This window comes from Canis lupus, chromosome 9 (assembly GCF_003254725.2).
Source record: "Canis lupus dingo isolate Sandy chromosome 9, ASM325472v2, whole genome shotgun sequence".
Taxonomy (NCBI): domain Eukaryota; kingdom Metazoa; phylum Chordata; class Mammalia; order Carnivora; family Canidae; genus Canis; species Canis lupus.
The window spans coordinates 389,460-405,034 of record NC_064251.1 but is presented as its reverse complement, the minus strand read 5'-3'; the positions used below and the strand labels follow the sequence as shown (position 1 = coordinate 405,034).

The 15,575-nt window shown below is 49.9% G+C and overlaps 1 protein-coding gene across 13 annotated transcripts in view; it reads right to left on the bottom strand.

The window, feature by feature from the left end:
- The window catches only part of WDR45B (WD repeat domain 45B), a 41,388-nt gene that overhangs the window by 22,718 nt on the left and 3,095 nt on the right, over positions 1–15,575 (bottom strand). For 6 of the 13 annotated variants that reach the window (XM_049113811.1, XM_049113812.1, XM_049113810.1 and 3 more), the window contains exons 2-6: positions 12,580–12,654; positions 9,156–9,239; positions 6,941–7,042; positions 3,488–3,575; positions 2,257–2,351 (exon numbers count right to left, since the gene is read on the bottom strand). In XM_049113811.1, coding sequence (XP_048969768.1) covers positions 2,257–2,351; positions 3,488–3,575; positions 6,941–7,042; positions 9,156–9,239; positions 12,580–12,654 — 444 coding nt within the window. Of the gene's footprint in view, positions 1–2,256; positions 2,352–3,487; positions 3,576–6,940; positions 7,043–9,155; positions 9,240–12,579; positions 12,655–13,048; positions 13,106–15,575 lie in introns of those variants that run through there. The other 7 variants (XM_025468428.3, XM_025468426.3, XM_025468427.3 and 4 more) reach the window with 3 other exon arrangements.

Genomic DNA, 15,575 nt, shown 5'->3' with positions numbered 1-15,575 from the left:
GGCCCTGAGCCAAAGGCAGATGCTCAACCACTGAGCCACCCAGGCATCCCTGAACTTATTCTTGAATGAATTTTGTCAAATGTCTGTCTTCCATAGTGCCAGCCACTGAGAATACAGAACTGTGAAATCTAAAAACTCCATTAACAATTACATAAAAAGGGGATCCCTGGGTGGCGCAGCGGTTTAGCGCCTGTCTTTGGCCCAGGGCGCAATCCTGGAGACCCGGGATCGAATCCCACGTCGGGCTCCTGGTGCATGGAGCCTGCTTCTCCCTCTGCCTGTGTCTCTGCCCCTCTCTCTCTCTCTCTCTCTGTGACTATCATAAATAAATAAATAAATAAATAAATAAATAAATAAATAAATAAATAAATAAATAAATAAAAATTAAAAAAAAAAGAACAATTACATAAAAAGTCAAAATACTCAGGAATAAATTTAACAGCATCTGTATAAGACACTGTAACACAATGTAAAAAAAGGAAACCAAAGATCTGACAGATGGAGGAGTGACCCGATCGGATCTACTACGGTCACGGCTAGAATCTTCATCCGCCCGCAGGGTCTGTGTGGTCACAATTCAAGTCTCTGCAGCCTTTCTGAAGAAACAGACAAGTTGACACTAGAAGTTATAAGGAAAGGTGAAGTCCTAGAATGGCTAAAATTTTTTTGTAAAATAAAAAGATTGGAAGACTTACACAGCCTAATTTTAAGAATTATTATTTTAAAGCTCCAGATACCAAAGCAGTATGGTACTGGCATAAGGACATACCACTGGAACAGAATAAAAAGTCCAGAAAAATCTTATATTCACCTGATCAGAAAAAAAGGTACCAAGATAATTCAATGCAGAAAAAGTAGTCTTAACAAATGGCACTAGAAACCGGATAGTCATAAAGAAAAATACAAATCTGGGCCTTTGCTCATGCCATACACACACACACACACACACACACACACAAAGGATTAAACACCTAAGTGAAGATCTAAAGCTTCTAGAAGAAAATATCTTTTTTGCAAAAAACCACAGACCAACTGAAAATCTCTGCAAAACTAATAGACCAAGGGCCTTATCTAGAACATACGCAGAAGTCTCACAACTGAAAAGATAAACAATGCTAAAATGGGAGAAAATGTGAAAACACCTCGTAAGAGACGTTTGAATGGCAACAAGCACATGACCAGACGCTCATCGGTGCCAGTCCTCAGAGACATACGCAAACTCAAGCCCAGGCGCATACTATTCCCGCGGCCACGGCAGCGGCCACGGCAACGGAGTGACACCAAGTGCTGGGCAGGGACCTGCTGCGATCCAGCTCTCCTAGATCCCCGGGGGGGGGGGGGGGGGGGGTCAAGAAGACACCGCCCCTTCGGAAAACATTTTGTAGGTATTTTTATAAACGTGGACACGTCATCACAGTATGACCCAGCACACGAACGATCTTGTCAGCACTCACCCCAGAGAAATCAAACGGCACCTCCACGCACAGACGTGTCTGTGAACACTCGCGGCAACTTCTGTTCGTAACAGTCAAACCACCGCAGTGGATGAACAGTCCACTCTCTCCATACCACGCACGATTACTTCGCAATAAAAACGAGGAAAAGAATAATACACGACATACGGAGGAATCTAAGAAATAGTCAGCTAGGAGAAAGGCCCCGAACAGAACCGAAAAGGCCAAACTTGAGGGCCAGCTGCAGAAGGGGCCGCCTGGACTCGGCTCCACTGAGGCGGAGGTTACACAGCTGCTTACGGCATTTACCAAGACTTCGGGTTATCAATTCGTATACTTAAAATGAGTGAATTTATGCATATTACAGCTCAATAAAGCTAGAAGAAAAACACTAAAAATCTTAAAAAGAAATTAAGATGCTACAATGGGGAACAGTGTCACATACAATCCTGGCTCCGGAAGAAAAAGGAAAGGAAACCCCTCAGAACTCAGTGAAAACACCCAACTGTAAGGTCCCCCAAGGGGCTCCTGAACACCCGCCGCCGCCCGGGGTGGGGGACGGGGAGGGCGCAGCCCCTGCCTGGCAGGCCAGGTGCCGGCGGGCCGAGCTTCCCAGGAGGCGGTGGTGGGCACCGAGGGAAGCGCGTGCGCGGGAAACGGAGAAGCCGGTCTCCGTCAGGGGCCCCACGCACCTCAGGACCCGTGTCACCACCACAGGCCACTCGCAGACCCGCCACAGCAGAGGGCACCCCGCACACGTCCCCATGAGCCAGTCCCATCGTTCCTCCTCTGAGTGTCTTACCTTTAGGATTATAGCAGGTTTCAAACACATGCAATTGATGGGGGTTATGTGTGAATGTAAACACCTTAATCATTGAGTCCAAAACCACCACAATTCTGGAAAGGAAAAAAACACAATCAGAATTCCTATTCCCCAAAGCGAAACTCTAGACTTTTGTGATTTTTGTTCTTATAATTTTGAAACTTAGAGAGTCCAAACAGCACAGACAGGATCATTCTTGAACCAGAGCCCTGTGCCGGCGACGTCTCTGGAGCAGGTCACCCGTGAGCCCCGGGGTGTGGCGGGCGCTGGTGGACGAGGGCCTCTCCCCTGGGCCCCTGGGCGCAGGCTGCCTAACAGATCTCTCTGAGGTTTAAGGACATTTTCATCAAATATTTCACCCAGACTAAGAACCATATAGAATACACGGGGCAGGAGTTATTTATCCACCGGAGCCACGTCTGGATAATTTAGAAACGCTGGGAACGGCAAGGTCCTTGGACATGGCCCCCGCCTCTGCATTGTTGGGGGCCCTACCAAGGACATTACTGCAAGTCACAAGCTACCCAAGAAGGCAGGTGTGACAGTCCCCTGTTCACAGGCACCCTGTTCGGCTCCGCCCCTCCCGTAGCTGAGTGTCGATATGCATCACACCAAACTAAAATCCAATTTAATGAAACTATCTTGCTCAACCTACTAGGAAAAACTTCTGTGTCCTCCTCAACACCATGACGGTGGTGGCTGCGAGAGGCCTGTACTCTCAGCAGGTGACAGCAAAGCCACCGTCTCCATGAGGAGTCTCCAAATCTTCATCTCCCAACTTGTAACAGTTTGGGGTTTTTTTGGTGCAAAATGGTGGTTTTATTAAAGCGTTGGGACAGGACCCGTGAGCAGAAAGAGCTGCTGCCCCACAGGTAACAGTTTTTGAGGCAGCGTGTAGAAACGCTGGACCGAGGGGCGGCTCAGCCCTGCATCCTCAGTGGGAGCCTGTGGGACGGGGACCGTCCTGGGAAGGACTGAGCACCCCCGGGCCGCAGCCAGGCACAGCCACTGCTTCCCAACCATCCGTGGAAGCCCCTAGAATTCAGGCCTCCTCCGCAGCAACACAGAGAACTCCACATCCTTTGGCTCATTACTACAATCATCACATTTGAAGACATAATTTTCCCAAACACGTTTTTTCCTCAAGTATTTCAGCCGTCTTGAGAGAAAGAGGCTATTCCCACTTTCAAAACGGAGATAGCAAACCTACCGATCTCGCCGCAGCTTGACTGCCTTGACTTCTGTAGAAAACTCTATTTCAATAACAGTCTTCTTTTTCAGGTCATCCCAGATCATCACTGAAATTTCAGAGAGAACTCATGGGCGGGGGGGCCTTGCAGAACAGTCCCCCGCGGAGCTGTGGATCTCCCGGCGCCCAGGCTCAGAGTGGGGGGGGCACTGCACCCCGCCCAACGCGGTGGCTGGCAGTGGGGTGCTCACCTGCTCCCTCCCACCACCCCGACCCGGTCCACACCACCCCCACTGACCCTCTCCCCCCCCCACCCCGCAACCCACACGCACACACACGCACCTCCTCGCTGCCCACCTTGCCTAGTTTCCAGACGAACTTCTCCCCAGCCCCCTTTCCTGGCTTCCACCCGCCTGAACCCAAAGCAAGCTGGAGACACCCCTGGACCCAGAGAAGAGAGGCTTCAGTTTCCATGGATAAAAAAACAGGGCTGGGGGTTTCTCTCGACCCCCGCCCGACGGTCCTCACTCTTCTCAGTCGCATTCTGCTGCACACACTCATGTGGTCCACGAAGCATCAGTAGTTTGCGTCCCAAGGGCTGAGAACATTACAGATGACCCCCAAGGATGAGGAGGGCAGAAGCGCGCAGGGGGAAGAGGCACAGGCCGTCTGGACCCCAACCCTTGCCACTCTCCGGAGCCTTGTCTCGCAGAGCTGTCCGGGAAGAGCGTGAGGGAGGGACACTGCCTCCGTTGTGAGCCACGGTCCCCAGGGGTCCCGGCCCTATGACCAACTGGAGTCCTGGAGGTGGGATTCGGGGCAAGTTCTGCCAGAATGGACTCCAGGACCTCAATTTTAAATCAAGAGATCACAGTACCTAGGAGAACTACCAAACTTTTATAAAATTTACTACTGAGAAGGTAAAAATTTATAACTATTCAAATATGGAGCAGAGACTTCTGTTCTTACCCCTTCAAAACACCATCCCTGTTTGCTAAGTCTCTTCATTCACAAATCCCCAAAGTGGGCTCCCCTGGGGGTGAGGGTGCAGGGGGTGGGGGGGGGCAGTCCGCCCGCAGCCCCCTCGCTGAGATCACCACCTCGCAGGCAGAGGATTCGCACACAGCTCCCAAGTACACTGCCCCGGCCCCGCAACCTAATGTCAAGTCTGCAATTCAAGCAAAGGTAAACTGGCCCAATCCAGCCAGGGTCCCAAAGATGAGCCACGTCAAGTGTCACAAATATGAGTAAACTCTTTTTAGAAACTTCTGGAAACAGCATGACGGATCCCAGGAGCCAGCAGCACAAAATTTCACTCACAAAAGGAAAGTGACCAGATGCAATGCCCCAGGCAGTGAGAAAAATCCACGGACCCGGGGTCACTGTTGGCCTCCCGCTGCCCCCGTGGCTGGAGGTTCTGTGTACTGCCCGGGATTTGGCAGGTCTGCCTTTTAACAGTTCCTGACAGCAGGTGTGTCCCCTAGTTCTGGAACTCTCCGTCCTGTGCCCTCTAAGCTCCTGCCTGAATCAGGAGGCCTCTCGGCTCCGAGCAGCCAGCCTGCTCGCCTGCTTGCACGGCGACCACCCATCTCCAGTCTCATTTTAACTCTTTCATAAACCAAACACCAGCTTCTTCACGTGTCAACAATGTGGATCTTATTATCTACAATTACTAAAGTATTAAGAGTCAATTCAACAATTTTGATATTGAAAAAAACCTGAATCTCATAAAAGCTTAAACAAACCAAGTTGTTTTTTAAAACTGCCTTTAGTACTCTTTTACAAGAAATAAATTTAGGTTTTACTCAAAATTTGTTAGAAAATGGCTTTCATCTAAGTCTGTAAATTTTCTGAGACGTTAACTTCTTGGGTTTTTTTGTAAGAGAGAACAAAAATGACAGGTGAAGGAGACCCCACGGTGGCCCACCCTCCGGTGCCATGGGAGGGCCGGGCTCCACGCTCTCTTTCCTCCTCCGTGAGCAGTAACACGCTTCACGGCAAGGCAAACACCGACCCAGCAGGTGCCAGGGGGAGGAATTCTTTTTTTTTTTTTTTTTTTTAAAGATTTATTTATTTATTCATGATAGACCCATAGAGAGAGAGGTGGAGACACAGGCAGAGGGAGAAGCAGGCTCCATGCAAGGAGCCCAACGTGGGACTCGATCCCCCGACTCCAGGATCGCGCCCTGGGCTGAAGGCAGGCGCCAAACCGCTGAGCCACCGAGGGATCCCCCAGGGGGAGGAATTCTGAGGCGGCTCCATGCCGGGCTTGAACCCACAACTCTGAGGTCAAGAGCTGAACGTCCAGCCCCCCAGATGCCCCTAAAGTAACCTTTATTCCACAGTGACCCCTCCCTGCACCCCGAATACACTGGCTTCCATGTCACGTCGGGACGGCCTTTCTCCCAAGCCACACGCTCTGCTCCCCCGGGCTCACCCCTGCGAGCAGCTCTGCTCCCCACCCCACTCACGCCCTCCACGGGGCTCCCCTGACAGCTCTGAGCCGGGGCCGCAGAGCCTGCCACAGTCGTGCACCCCACGTCGTCTCCAGGAGACCTCCAGCTCGCGCTCACACCCACGGCACCTCCCGGAACCTTCTCCTCCTGCCGAAGCTGGAAAGAGAGCACTCCACCCCCTCCCACCTGCTCAGGAACCATCAGCAGTGGGCTCGACCCCACAGTCCTCCAGGGCCGCCAGGTCACCAGCACTTGCCACTCACTTCTCTCCCTACCCCTTCCTGTGAGTAAGGGCAGCCGTGTCCGCCACACTGCTTCTAGACGAGAACATTCCTAAGCCAGGACGGGGCTGCTTTCCTGATTCCACCTCCTCTGTACCCGAGGTCCTCACCCACTGCCCCAATCCCCCTGCCACCCCTTCCGCTGTCCTGCCCTCCTCTCTTTCTCTTCCCCCGAGAGATTCCTGGGTCTACAGGCAGGGAGGACACAACTGTGGTGGGTAAAGTTTCTGTTTCTCTCCTACTTTAAAAACCAGACCTCTTACATCGCAATCTGTCTGAACACAGACCTACACCCACTCTTAAACCTAGAGCCAATGTGGTTTTGTTCTATGTGGCAATCAAAGCGATGCTCCTGCAAATCAGTGCCTCTTTGTAGGAAGAACCACCTTCCCATACCTCGCTTTAAAACAAACCCCTTAACATTTATGATACCAACCCACAGTTGAATACTTAAAACAAAACCGGGTCCACAGGCACGGCGTGCCCCCTATTTGGCCAACATTCACTGAAAAGCACGTGCTTTACGTCAATAGAAGCAAGTGACCCTTGCCATACACACTCCCGGGAACAGCAGAATCAAGCCTCTCTCTCCAGATGCCTCCTGTTGGTGACTAGTCCTTCACACTCCACAGGGCTACCAGGGAAGAGCAAATGGAGCTGCAAACCCCAAGATGCTCTAAAAAGTTCCAGACATTACAACACATGAGGCATGATCATTAAGCACACTGTCACTTTACCTTTGTTGGGGGGGTATTTCGGCTTTTTCCCACCACCAACTAAAGCTAAATAGTTGCAGCGAAATAACATTTCAACATGGCCAACTCCTCCTTCCAGAAATTCTGAAATGATATTGAAAAAAAAAGTTAGTATGTGTATTTTACAATTCAAATACAGGAAAAAATGAGAAATGTAACACTCAGCATTTGACTTTATCAGCCATCTATACCTGACTACCATCAGCAAGGACACTGCTGGGTGGCCGGGCAAGACAAAGAGTTGTGGGCTTGCACTTCCCTTAGCAGCCCATCCTCATGAGCCGTGTTTCCAGGTATAAATGTGAAGCCCACAGCACCCTAAGAAGCCAATGGACCAGGGCAGCCCGGGGGGCTCAGCGGTTTAGCGCCGCCTGCAGCCCAGGGCGCGATCCTGGAGTCCTGGGATCGAGTCCCGTGTCGGGCTCCCTGCATGGAGCCTGCTTCTCCCTCTGCCTGTGTCTCTGCCTCTCTCTCTCGCTCTCATCAATAAATAAATAAATTCTTAAAAAAAAAAAATGCTTCAATGTAAAAGCAGGGTTTATAACTTTTTTTTTTTTTTTGAGTTTATCATTTAAAACACCTTTCACTGGTCTGAAATGCTCAAAAAGTATTCATGAATTACGTTAAGAAGAAAACATCGGCAGATCTTTAGATGTCCTCCACGACAAAAGGAAGACCAACAACCCTTGCTCAGGGAAGGCAACAGGAACCCGGTGAGAAGTTTAGGGTTCAGAGAGACAAACCCCACTCTGGAAGGTTTCTGTGGCAGAGGAGGACCAGCCCACGCTGCTCTCCTCAGCTCTGGGGAGAAATGACCAGAGCTCCTGGCACAGGGAGGGCACGGCAAAGGGCAAGAGAGGAAGCAAAACCTCTGAAAGTCAGAAATTAACAGATCAGTCACGATTATTCAAGATGATTCCAAAGTTCATCAGCTCACTCAGTGAGAAATGCAAAATTCACGGCCTAGTAGAAACGCTAGAAAGGACTGACAATCCACTTGACCCTGAGTGACACGGGAGTGAACTGCACAGGTCAAATTATAGCAGACTTTTTTTTGAATAAACACAGTTTGATACTGTAAATGTGTTTTCTCTTATGATTTTTTTTCTCTTATGATTTTAATATTGTTTCCTTCTCCTGAGCTTACTTCATTGTATGAATACGGTATATAATACGTATAAAAAACAAAACACATGTTAACTGACTGCTACTGATAAAAAGCTTCTGGTCAACAGTATACTATAAGTGGTTAAGTTTTGGGGAACCCAAAAAAAAAAAAAAGTTTTGGGGAACCCAAAAGTCATACATGGGGGCGCCTGGGGGGCTCAGTAGTTGGGCATCTGGCTTCGGCTCAGGTCATGATCTTGGGGTCCTGGGATCAAGTCCCATGTCAGGCTCCCTGTTCAGCAGAGTCTGCTTCTCTGGCTCCATCTCTCCCTCCCCCTGCTCATGCGCGTGCTCTCTCTCCAGCTCTCTCTCTCTCTCTCAGAAATAAATCTTCAAAAAAAAAAAAAATGTCACACATGGATTTTCTTTTTTTTTTTTTTTAAAGATTTTATTTATTTATCTCTGAGAATACACAGAGAGGAGAGAGAAACAGAGACACAAGCAGAGGGAGAAGCAGGCGCCATGCAAGGAGCCCGACGTGGGACTCGATCCAGGGTCTCCAGGATCAGGCCCTGGGCCGAAGGTGGCGCTAAACCACTTGAGCCACCCGGGCTGCCCCTAATTCCTGTGTTGTTCGGGATCAACAATAATATCTTTATACAAACATCTAGTAACTTCCAATTTTTTTCTCTCAGATAAAATCCTTTGGGTATAATTGATGAATTCAACAGTATGTGTGTCTGTAGTGAACACATTTTGCCAAATCACCCTACAAAAAGATTCTACCAACTTGAACTGTACCATTGAGGCCACGAAACACGGGGCGCCCGGGGCTGGAGTGGCCGCCTTGGGCCCAGGTCGTGACCCAGGGGCCCAGGACGAGTCCCGCATCGGGCTCCGCGCAGGGAGCCTGCCTCTCCCTCTGCCTGGGTCCCTGACTCTGTCTCTCATGAATAAATAAAATCTTTAAAAAATTAAAAATAAAAATGGCCGTGAAACAGGCCATGCCATGGCCCGCTTCTCGGCAGCCTCCGCACGGCTGCACGCTGACGCGCTACCGCCACCCCTTGCGACAGCTCATGTCCCCCACCTTGCAGGCTTCTCTCATTGCTCTCTGGTCCCTTCATCTCGGACACACCGGGTGAGCGCACGAGCACGAAGTCCAGGTGAACCTCTGGGACGTCAGACAAACGAGGATTAAGGCCCCAGCACACAGTCACCTCAGGTAGGCTGCTGGACTGGGTGACGTCAGGAATTGTGCACGACAGGTCACCTTTTATTTCTAGATACTTACTTGGGTGTGTCACCAAGGACCCTGCCCATTTTGTTCGTCACTGTCCTCTGCACCAGGGCAGCACTCGACAAGGGAAGGCACCGGTCACCACCCGCGGGCTCAGCAACAGGCGGGCCTCACCTGAGCACGGCCTGTCACATGCTGTGCTTTCTAGCGGTGTCCTTGCTACTTCCCCACATATGGCTGCCGACAGCCCATGGTGAGCACGGGTCACATGGAGGGACAAGTGAGGGACTCGGAAAACGGGAACACCTCCGAACCCCTCTGCCCGCCTTGCAGGCTGTGTACGCTCACTGAGCGTAGGCTACGCAGGCTCTAATCACCTGTGCACCACAAAAGAGCTGTTTCTAAATGAAAAAGTGAAATTAACTTTTAACGAGTACTCCGTATTGGGGATCCCTGGGTGGCTCAGTGGTTTAGCGCCTGCCTTTGGCCCAGGGCGTGATCCTGGAGTCCCGGGATCGAGTCCCGCGTCGGGCTCCCGGCATGGAGCCTGCTTCTCCCTCTGCCTGTGTCTCTGCCTTGCTCTCTCTCTATCATGAATGAATAAATAAAATCTTTTTTTTTTTTTTAAAAAAAAGAATACTCCTTAACTTCTATAATCACTGGGTATTATTCTATCCAAATGCATCATTCCTGAACCTTCCGTCTTGTGTATGCTCAGATGTGAATCAGAGTCCTACACTCGGGCCCCACAGCATCACCGTGAACACCAGGCAGTCCTCCCTGGGTCTCCACGGCTTTCCTGGAGCGGAGCAGAGCTGCAACCGCTTCAGGTGTGAATAAGACCCAGTACCCTCAATGCTTAGGAGGGTCCAACAGCTCCAATAGCTCCCAGTCCCTGCCAGCGGCGGGCACAACTGCAAGAGGCAGTTCACGGCCAATCACATCTACTCAGTGCCACAGTCACACTGGAGAGAACAGGGCCGACAGCCCAGATCTGGGGGTGATTGCTGAAATGCAGGCACACTTCCTTCCTCCTCATTTAGGAAACACAAAGCGCAGAGATAAAACAGGAACAAGGTCCAGCCTGTTTTGCATCCAGTTGTAAGTTGCCAGAAATGTAACAGCAGACCAAGTACAGTGCAGAGGCATGGACTTCTCCAAATACACCATCAAAAAGCACAGCATGGCCCCACCAGGATCCTTTTCAAACTCACTCCAGCTAAGCTGAGGGAAAGCCTGCTCCAGACACAGACACAGTTCAGCTGAGCAGCAGGAGGACAGTACTTGCCCTCAGTGTAACAATGGCAAACGTTTCTGGAAATTTTTTTTTTTTTTTATGATTTTTTTAAATTTATTCATGAGAGAGGCAGAGACACAGGCAGAGGGAGAAGCAGGCTCCATGCAGGGAGCCCGATGCGGGACTCGATCCCGGGTCTTCAGGATCACGCCCTGGGCTGAAGGTGGCGCTAAACCGCTGAGCCACCTAGGCTGCCCTGGAACTCAGACTTTTAAAGCTTCTTGACTAATGTATTTTTAGAAAAAAATCCTGAATTTGTTATAAACATTTCAGTAATTAGGAAATAGCTATCAATATACTGCTAATGATTCAACCTAAAACTAAGCCTGTAACTCCTAAACTTCTAGAGCACTTTAAGTAAAAAGTATCCTGGAATTTACAAGTCAAATTGTTTCAAAGTATTTTGTAACTATTTATCTATATAAAGCAGAGTTGTCTTAATTCACTAAGCAACCAAAAAATAAAAGTCAGATACTCAGAAGACTGATAGGAGACTCCCACCATGACCCGTGCCCTGTAAGAGCGCAGGGCCGCTGACAGAGCAGGAAGGCACGAGCTTACACAGCACCTAAGAGCGTGCCAGGCACTAATCTACCTGTTTTGAGCATCCTAATTCATTGATCGTCACACTAATCTTGGGAGGTAGACAGTTATCACCTTCATTTCCCACAAGGCGGGGCCCAGGGGAGGTGAGGAACTTGCCGCCCCAGGTCACACAGCAGCCTGGTAAGGGATAGAGCCAGATTCCGCTCAACAGTGTGGGCCTAGAACCTGAGCCCTGAACTAGTCCCTGCGCCGTCTTTCTCTGATAATGGAAGTTGTACAGCTGAGCCCACAAAGTCAAGTCCTAGGTGGAAAGCACTACTGTTTTACAAGCCATGGCCACGGTCAGAAAGATTTCTGAAAATCCCTGAAGCTGGATTATTAGTTATGATAATGAAAGGGGGCTGTTTAGTGGATGTAGTAACTACCTCCTACAGACAAGAAACAGTTCCACTCAGAAAATATAACTTGTGCACTGAATTAAAATGAAAACAAACCACAACTGTAGAAAGAAAAAGGATGTTTCTCATTTTCTTTGATTGATCTGAGATTTGTTCATCTGTTGACAAAGCTTGATTCTCCAATCAAGTAAAGTGTAGGAGACACCAAAAGCTTAAGAAAAGCATATTAGGAGAAAAATAAATTGGAAAAATTCTACCTGTAAAATTTACCACTTTTTCCTGTCAAATGGCAAAAAAAGTCCACCATTATATTAGTATACAGAAGTCCTGACTCCACCTAAGAAGCTTTTGAAAACTTGTATTCCACAAAAACATAACTTAAAACACTGAAATATGTAAACAGAAGCCACTATAATTTATGGCTACAGGGCAGCCCAGGTGGCTCAGCGGCTGAGCATCTGCCTTTGGCCCAGGACGTGACCCCAGGGTCCTGGGATCCAGTCCTGCATCGGGCTCCCTGCAAGGAGCCTGCTTCTCCTTCTGCCTGTGTCTCTGCCTCTCTCTCTCTCTCTGTGTCTCATGAATAAATGAATAAAATATTAAAAAAAAAATTAAAAACACTATTACAAATAATATTTTCTAAGCAGTCATTTATCAAGGGTCAAGAGTCCCATATACTCTATTAAACCCATTACTTGAGTTCTCTACGCCCTCCTGTTCAGCAGGGAGAGAGAGAATGGCCCGCAACAACTACACCGTGTTCTCCCACTGCAACCAGCAAGACCTGAAGACGGGGCAAACACACACGACGCTTCAAAGTTCACACCTCCCAGAGCAATCAGAGTTGGGCCGTGCCATCTGGACCACCCCTGCACCCCCACCCCGTCCAGGGGGGCAGAGGGCCATGAACCTCTTATTTAATTCTCAAAACCAGCACCCCACCCACCCCTCCGCTCTGCCAAACATGGGATAAAATGCAGATTCTTTGAGGGCTGCAAAAAGGGAGACACCATGAAATGTCACCTATTCTTACCTTGTTTCTCTTTTTCTTTAAGCGGATCGGTGTTATAGACTCGGAATCCGTTTTCCATCCCACATGCAAAGCATCCTAAAGTGTGAGAGAGACACATTAATCACTGCAGTGAGATCTCAGCTAAGGACCCCAGGCCCGAAATAGCAAAAACAAGGGGACTGGAGAAAGCTGCCTTTCCTAAGCCCCTTCCAGATGCTCTGACCACATGGACATGGTCTGCTCTCGCCACAACTACCCTCCCAGGGCTGCTATCACATGACGTGCATAACCTAGCACAACACTTTCGGTCATCTAACTTGAAAAAGAGCCTTTGGAATCACTCCAGCTTCCTCCTGCAGGGTCTTTCTCTGGCATTCCTGAAGACCAGCTCTGCCCAAACACTAATTCCAGGAGGGGCTCACCAGCTACCTCCACAAGCCCTTCCACCGCCACACGCTTCCCTTAACACCTGCCTCCAGCTAACACTCACCACTGGCTTTCCCACTCCGAACATGTCTCTCCAGTGCTGTGTGTCATACACCAAGATCTGGAAAGGCAATGACAGAACAGGAAAGCCCAGGCCTCCCAGAGGACAGCTGCGAGCCAGCAATCCTAGCAAGTGTGGACACAGCAAACCGGGGCAGGGGAGGAAAGGGCTGCTGCAGTACGGCCTTTCAGGTGGCCTGAGGCCTCCCACGACCTCCTCCTACCTGTCAACAAGCCTAAGCTTTAAATCCGTCACAGTTACACACCAGGTTGTTAATGGTCCAATTAACGTCGCCAAGATGGTAAACATGACAAATATACAGTACATTTAGAGGTCTGGGACCTCTCAACCCACTGGTGGACTGTAAACCACTACCACAGCTCTGGGACACTGTGTGCGCGAGGTACTACAGCGGTCAACTCCACCCCGACGTGCATATGCCCTGCAGAAGTGACAAGGCATGTTCGTCCAAGGCGTGCATAAGAATGTTCACAGCTGGGATCCCTGGGTGGCGCAGCGATTTGGCGCCTGCCTTTGGCCCAGGGCGCGATCCTGGAGACCCAGGATCGAATCCCACGTCGGGCTCCCGGTGCATGGAGCCTGCTTCTCCCTCTGCCTGTGTCTCTGCCCCTCTCTCTCTCTCTCTGTGACTATCATAAATAAATAAATAAATAAAAATTTAAAAAAAAAATTAAAAAAAAAAAAAAGAATGTTCACAGCTGCACTAGTACGTCCTAATAGCCAAAAACTGGGAACCCACCCAAATGCCCCCCCACCCTACAATGGTAGATTGATCTACAATGATCCTCAGCAGTATGGAAAATGTGTTGCAAATGTGATGTTGAAGAAAAAAGTCAGAAACAAGAATAGAGACAAGCAAAACTAATGCACGCCACTGTGAGACGGCAGTGGGGCGGTGACTGGACGGAGCACAGGATGGCCAGGTGGGTTCGGTTCCTTAACCTGACCGCTGCTGGAAGGTGATTTCAGGTTGGCAGACTCGCCAAGCTCAACACTTAGGGCATGTGTGCTGTCAAGAATGCCTACTTCCATAAAAGGTAGAAGGAAAGGTATTAGAAACATCCAAGGTTGGCGACCGCCCTCTAGAGAGGCTGGGCATCATCCTTGCTGTCTTTACCCAACCTTTTCCCACAGAGGAAGCCCCACCCAAAGCTGGGGACCCCACGGAGCCCTGGGTTAGCCAGAATCACGGCAGAGCTTGCCCCACAGACAGGCACACCTTGTGTCATTCTGCTTCCCAGATCCCGGCGTCTTCCTAACTGAAGGTTTGGCAGCGCTGCCTCCACTACGTCTATCAGCACCCTCGCCCACAGCACCTGCTCGCTCAGGTCTCTGTGTCGCGTTCTGGTAATTCTAGTAAGATGGCAAGCATTTCCACTATTAGCTCTGTCACAAGGATTGGTGATCAGTGATTACGATGGAGATGCAGATGATGGCTAGTATTCTTCTAGCGATGAAATAGTTTTAAGACCCTACCTACTCATCTGACAGAGTGAGAGACAGAGCACAGCAGGGGGAGCAGCAGGGAGAGGGAGGGAGGAGCAGGCTCCCCCTGAGCAGGGCGCCCGATGCGGGGCTCGATCCCAGGACCCTGAGACCATGACCTGAGCCCAAGGCAGGTGCACAACTGGCTGAGCCACCAGGCGCGCCAGCAATGAAGTATTTTTAATTAAGTTATGTGCAGGGGTTGGGTCACCCAGCATCTGCAACCCCCAGCATCTGCCTTCAGCTCAGATCATGATCCTGGCATCCCAGTATCAGGGTCCTGGGATAGAGCCAGAGCCCCAGCCCCATATCGAGTCAAGCTTCTTGCTCAGGGGGGATCGGCTTCTCCCTCTCCTTCTGCCGCTCCCCCTGCTTGTGATCTCTCCTTCAAATAAATAAAATCTTTCTTATTTTTAAAGATTTATTCATCCGTGAGAAACACAGAGAGAGGGAGAGACACAGGCAGAGGGAGGAGCAGGCTCCATGCAGGCTCTCTCCAATGTGGGACTCAATCCTGGGACCCCAGGGTCACGCCCTGAGCCAAAGGCAGATGTTCCACCACTGAGCCCCCCAGGTGTCCCAAATAAATAAAATCTTTAAAAAACTAAGGTATATATATACATTTTTCTTTTTTTTTTTTTTAAGATTTTATGTATTTATCCATGAGAGACACAGAGAGAGAGGCAGAGACACAGGCAGAGGGAGAAGCAGGCTCCATGCAGGGAGCCCGATGCGGGACCCGATCCCAGGTCTCCAGGATCGCGCCCTGGGCTGAAGGCGGCGCTAAACCGCTGAGCCACCCAGGCTGCCCTACATTTCTCTCTACACGTAATGCCACTGCCCACTTAACAGACTATGGCATAGGGTAAACGTAACTTGCACATGCACTGGGAAATCAAGATATTCATCTGAATGTCCTGTGATAGCCCCTTACTGCAGTGGTCTGGAAGCAAACCTGCAGTATCTCTGAGGTGTGCCTGTCGGGCTCCTCACAGAGCCCACATGCAAATACACCACGACTACA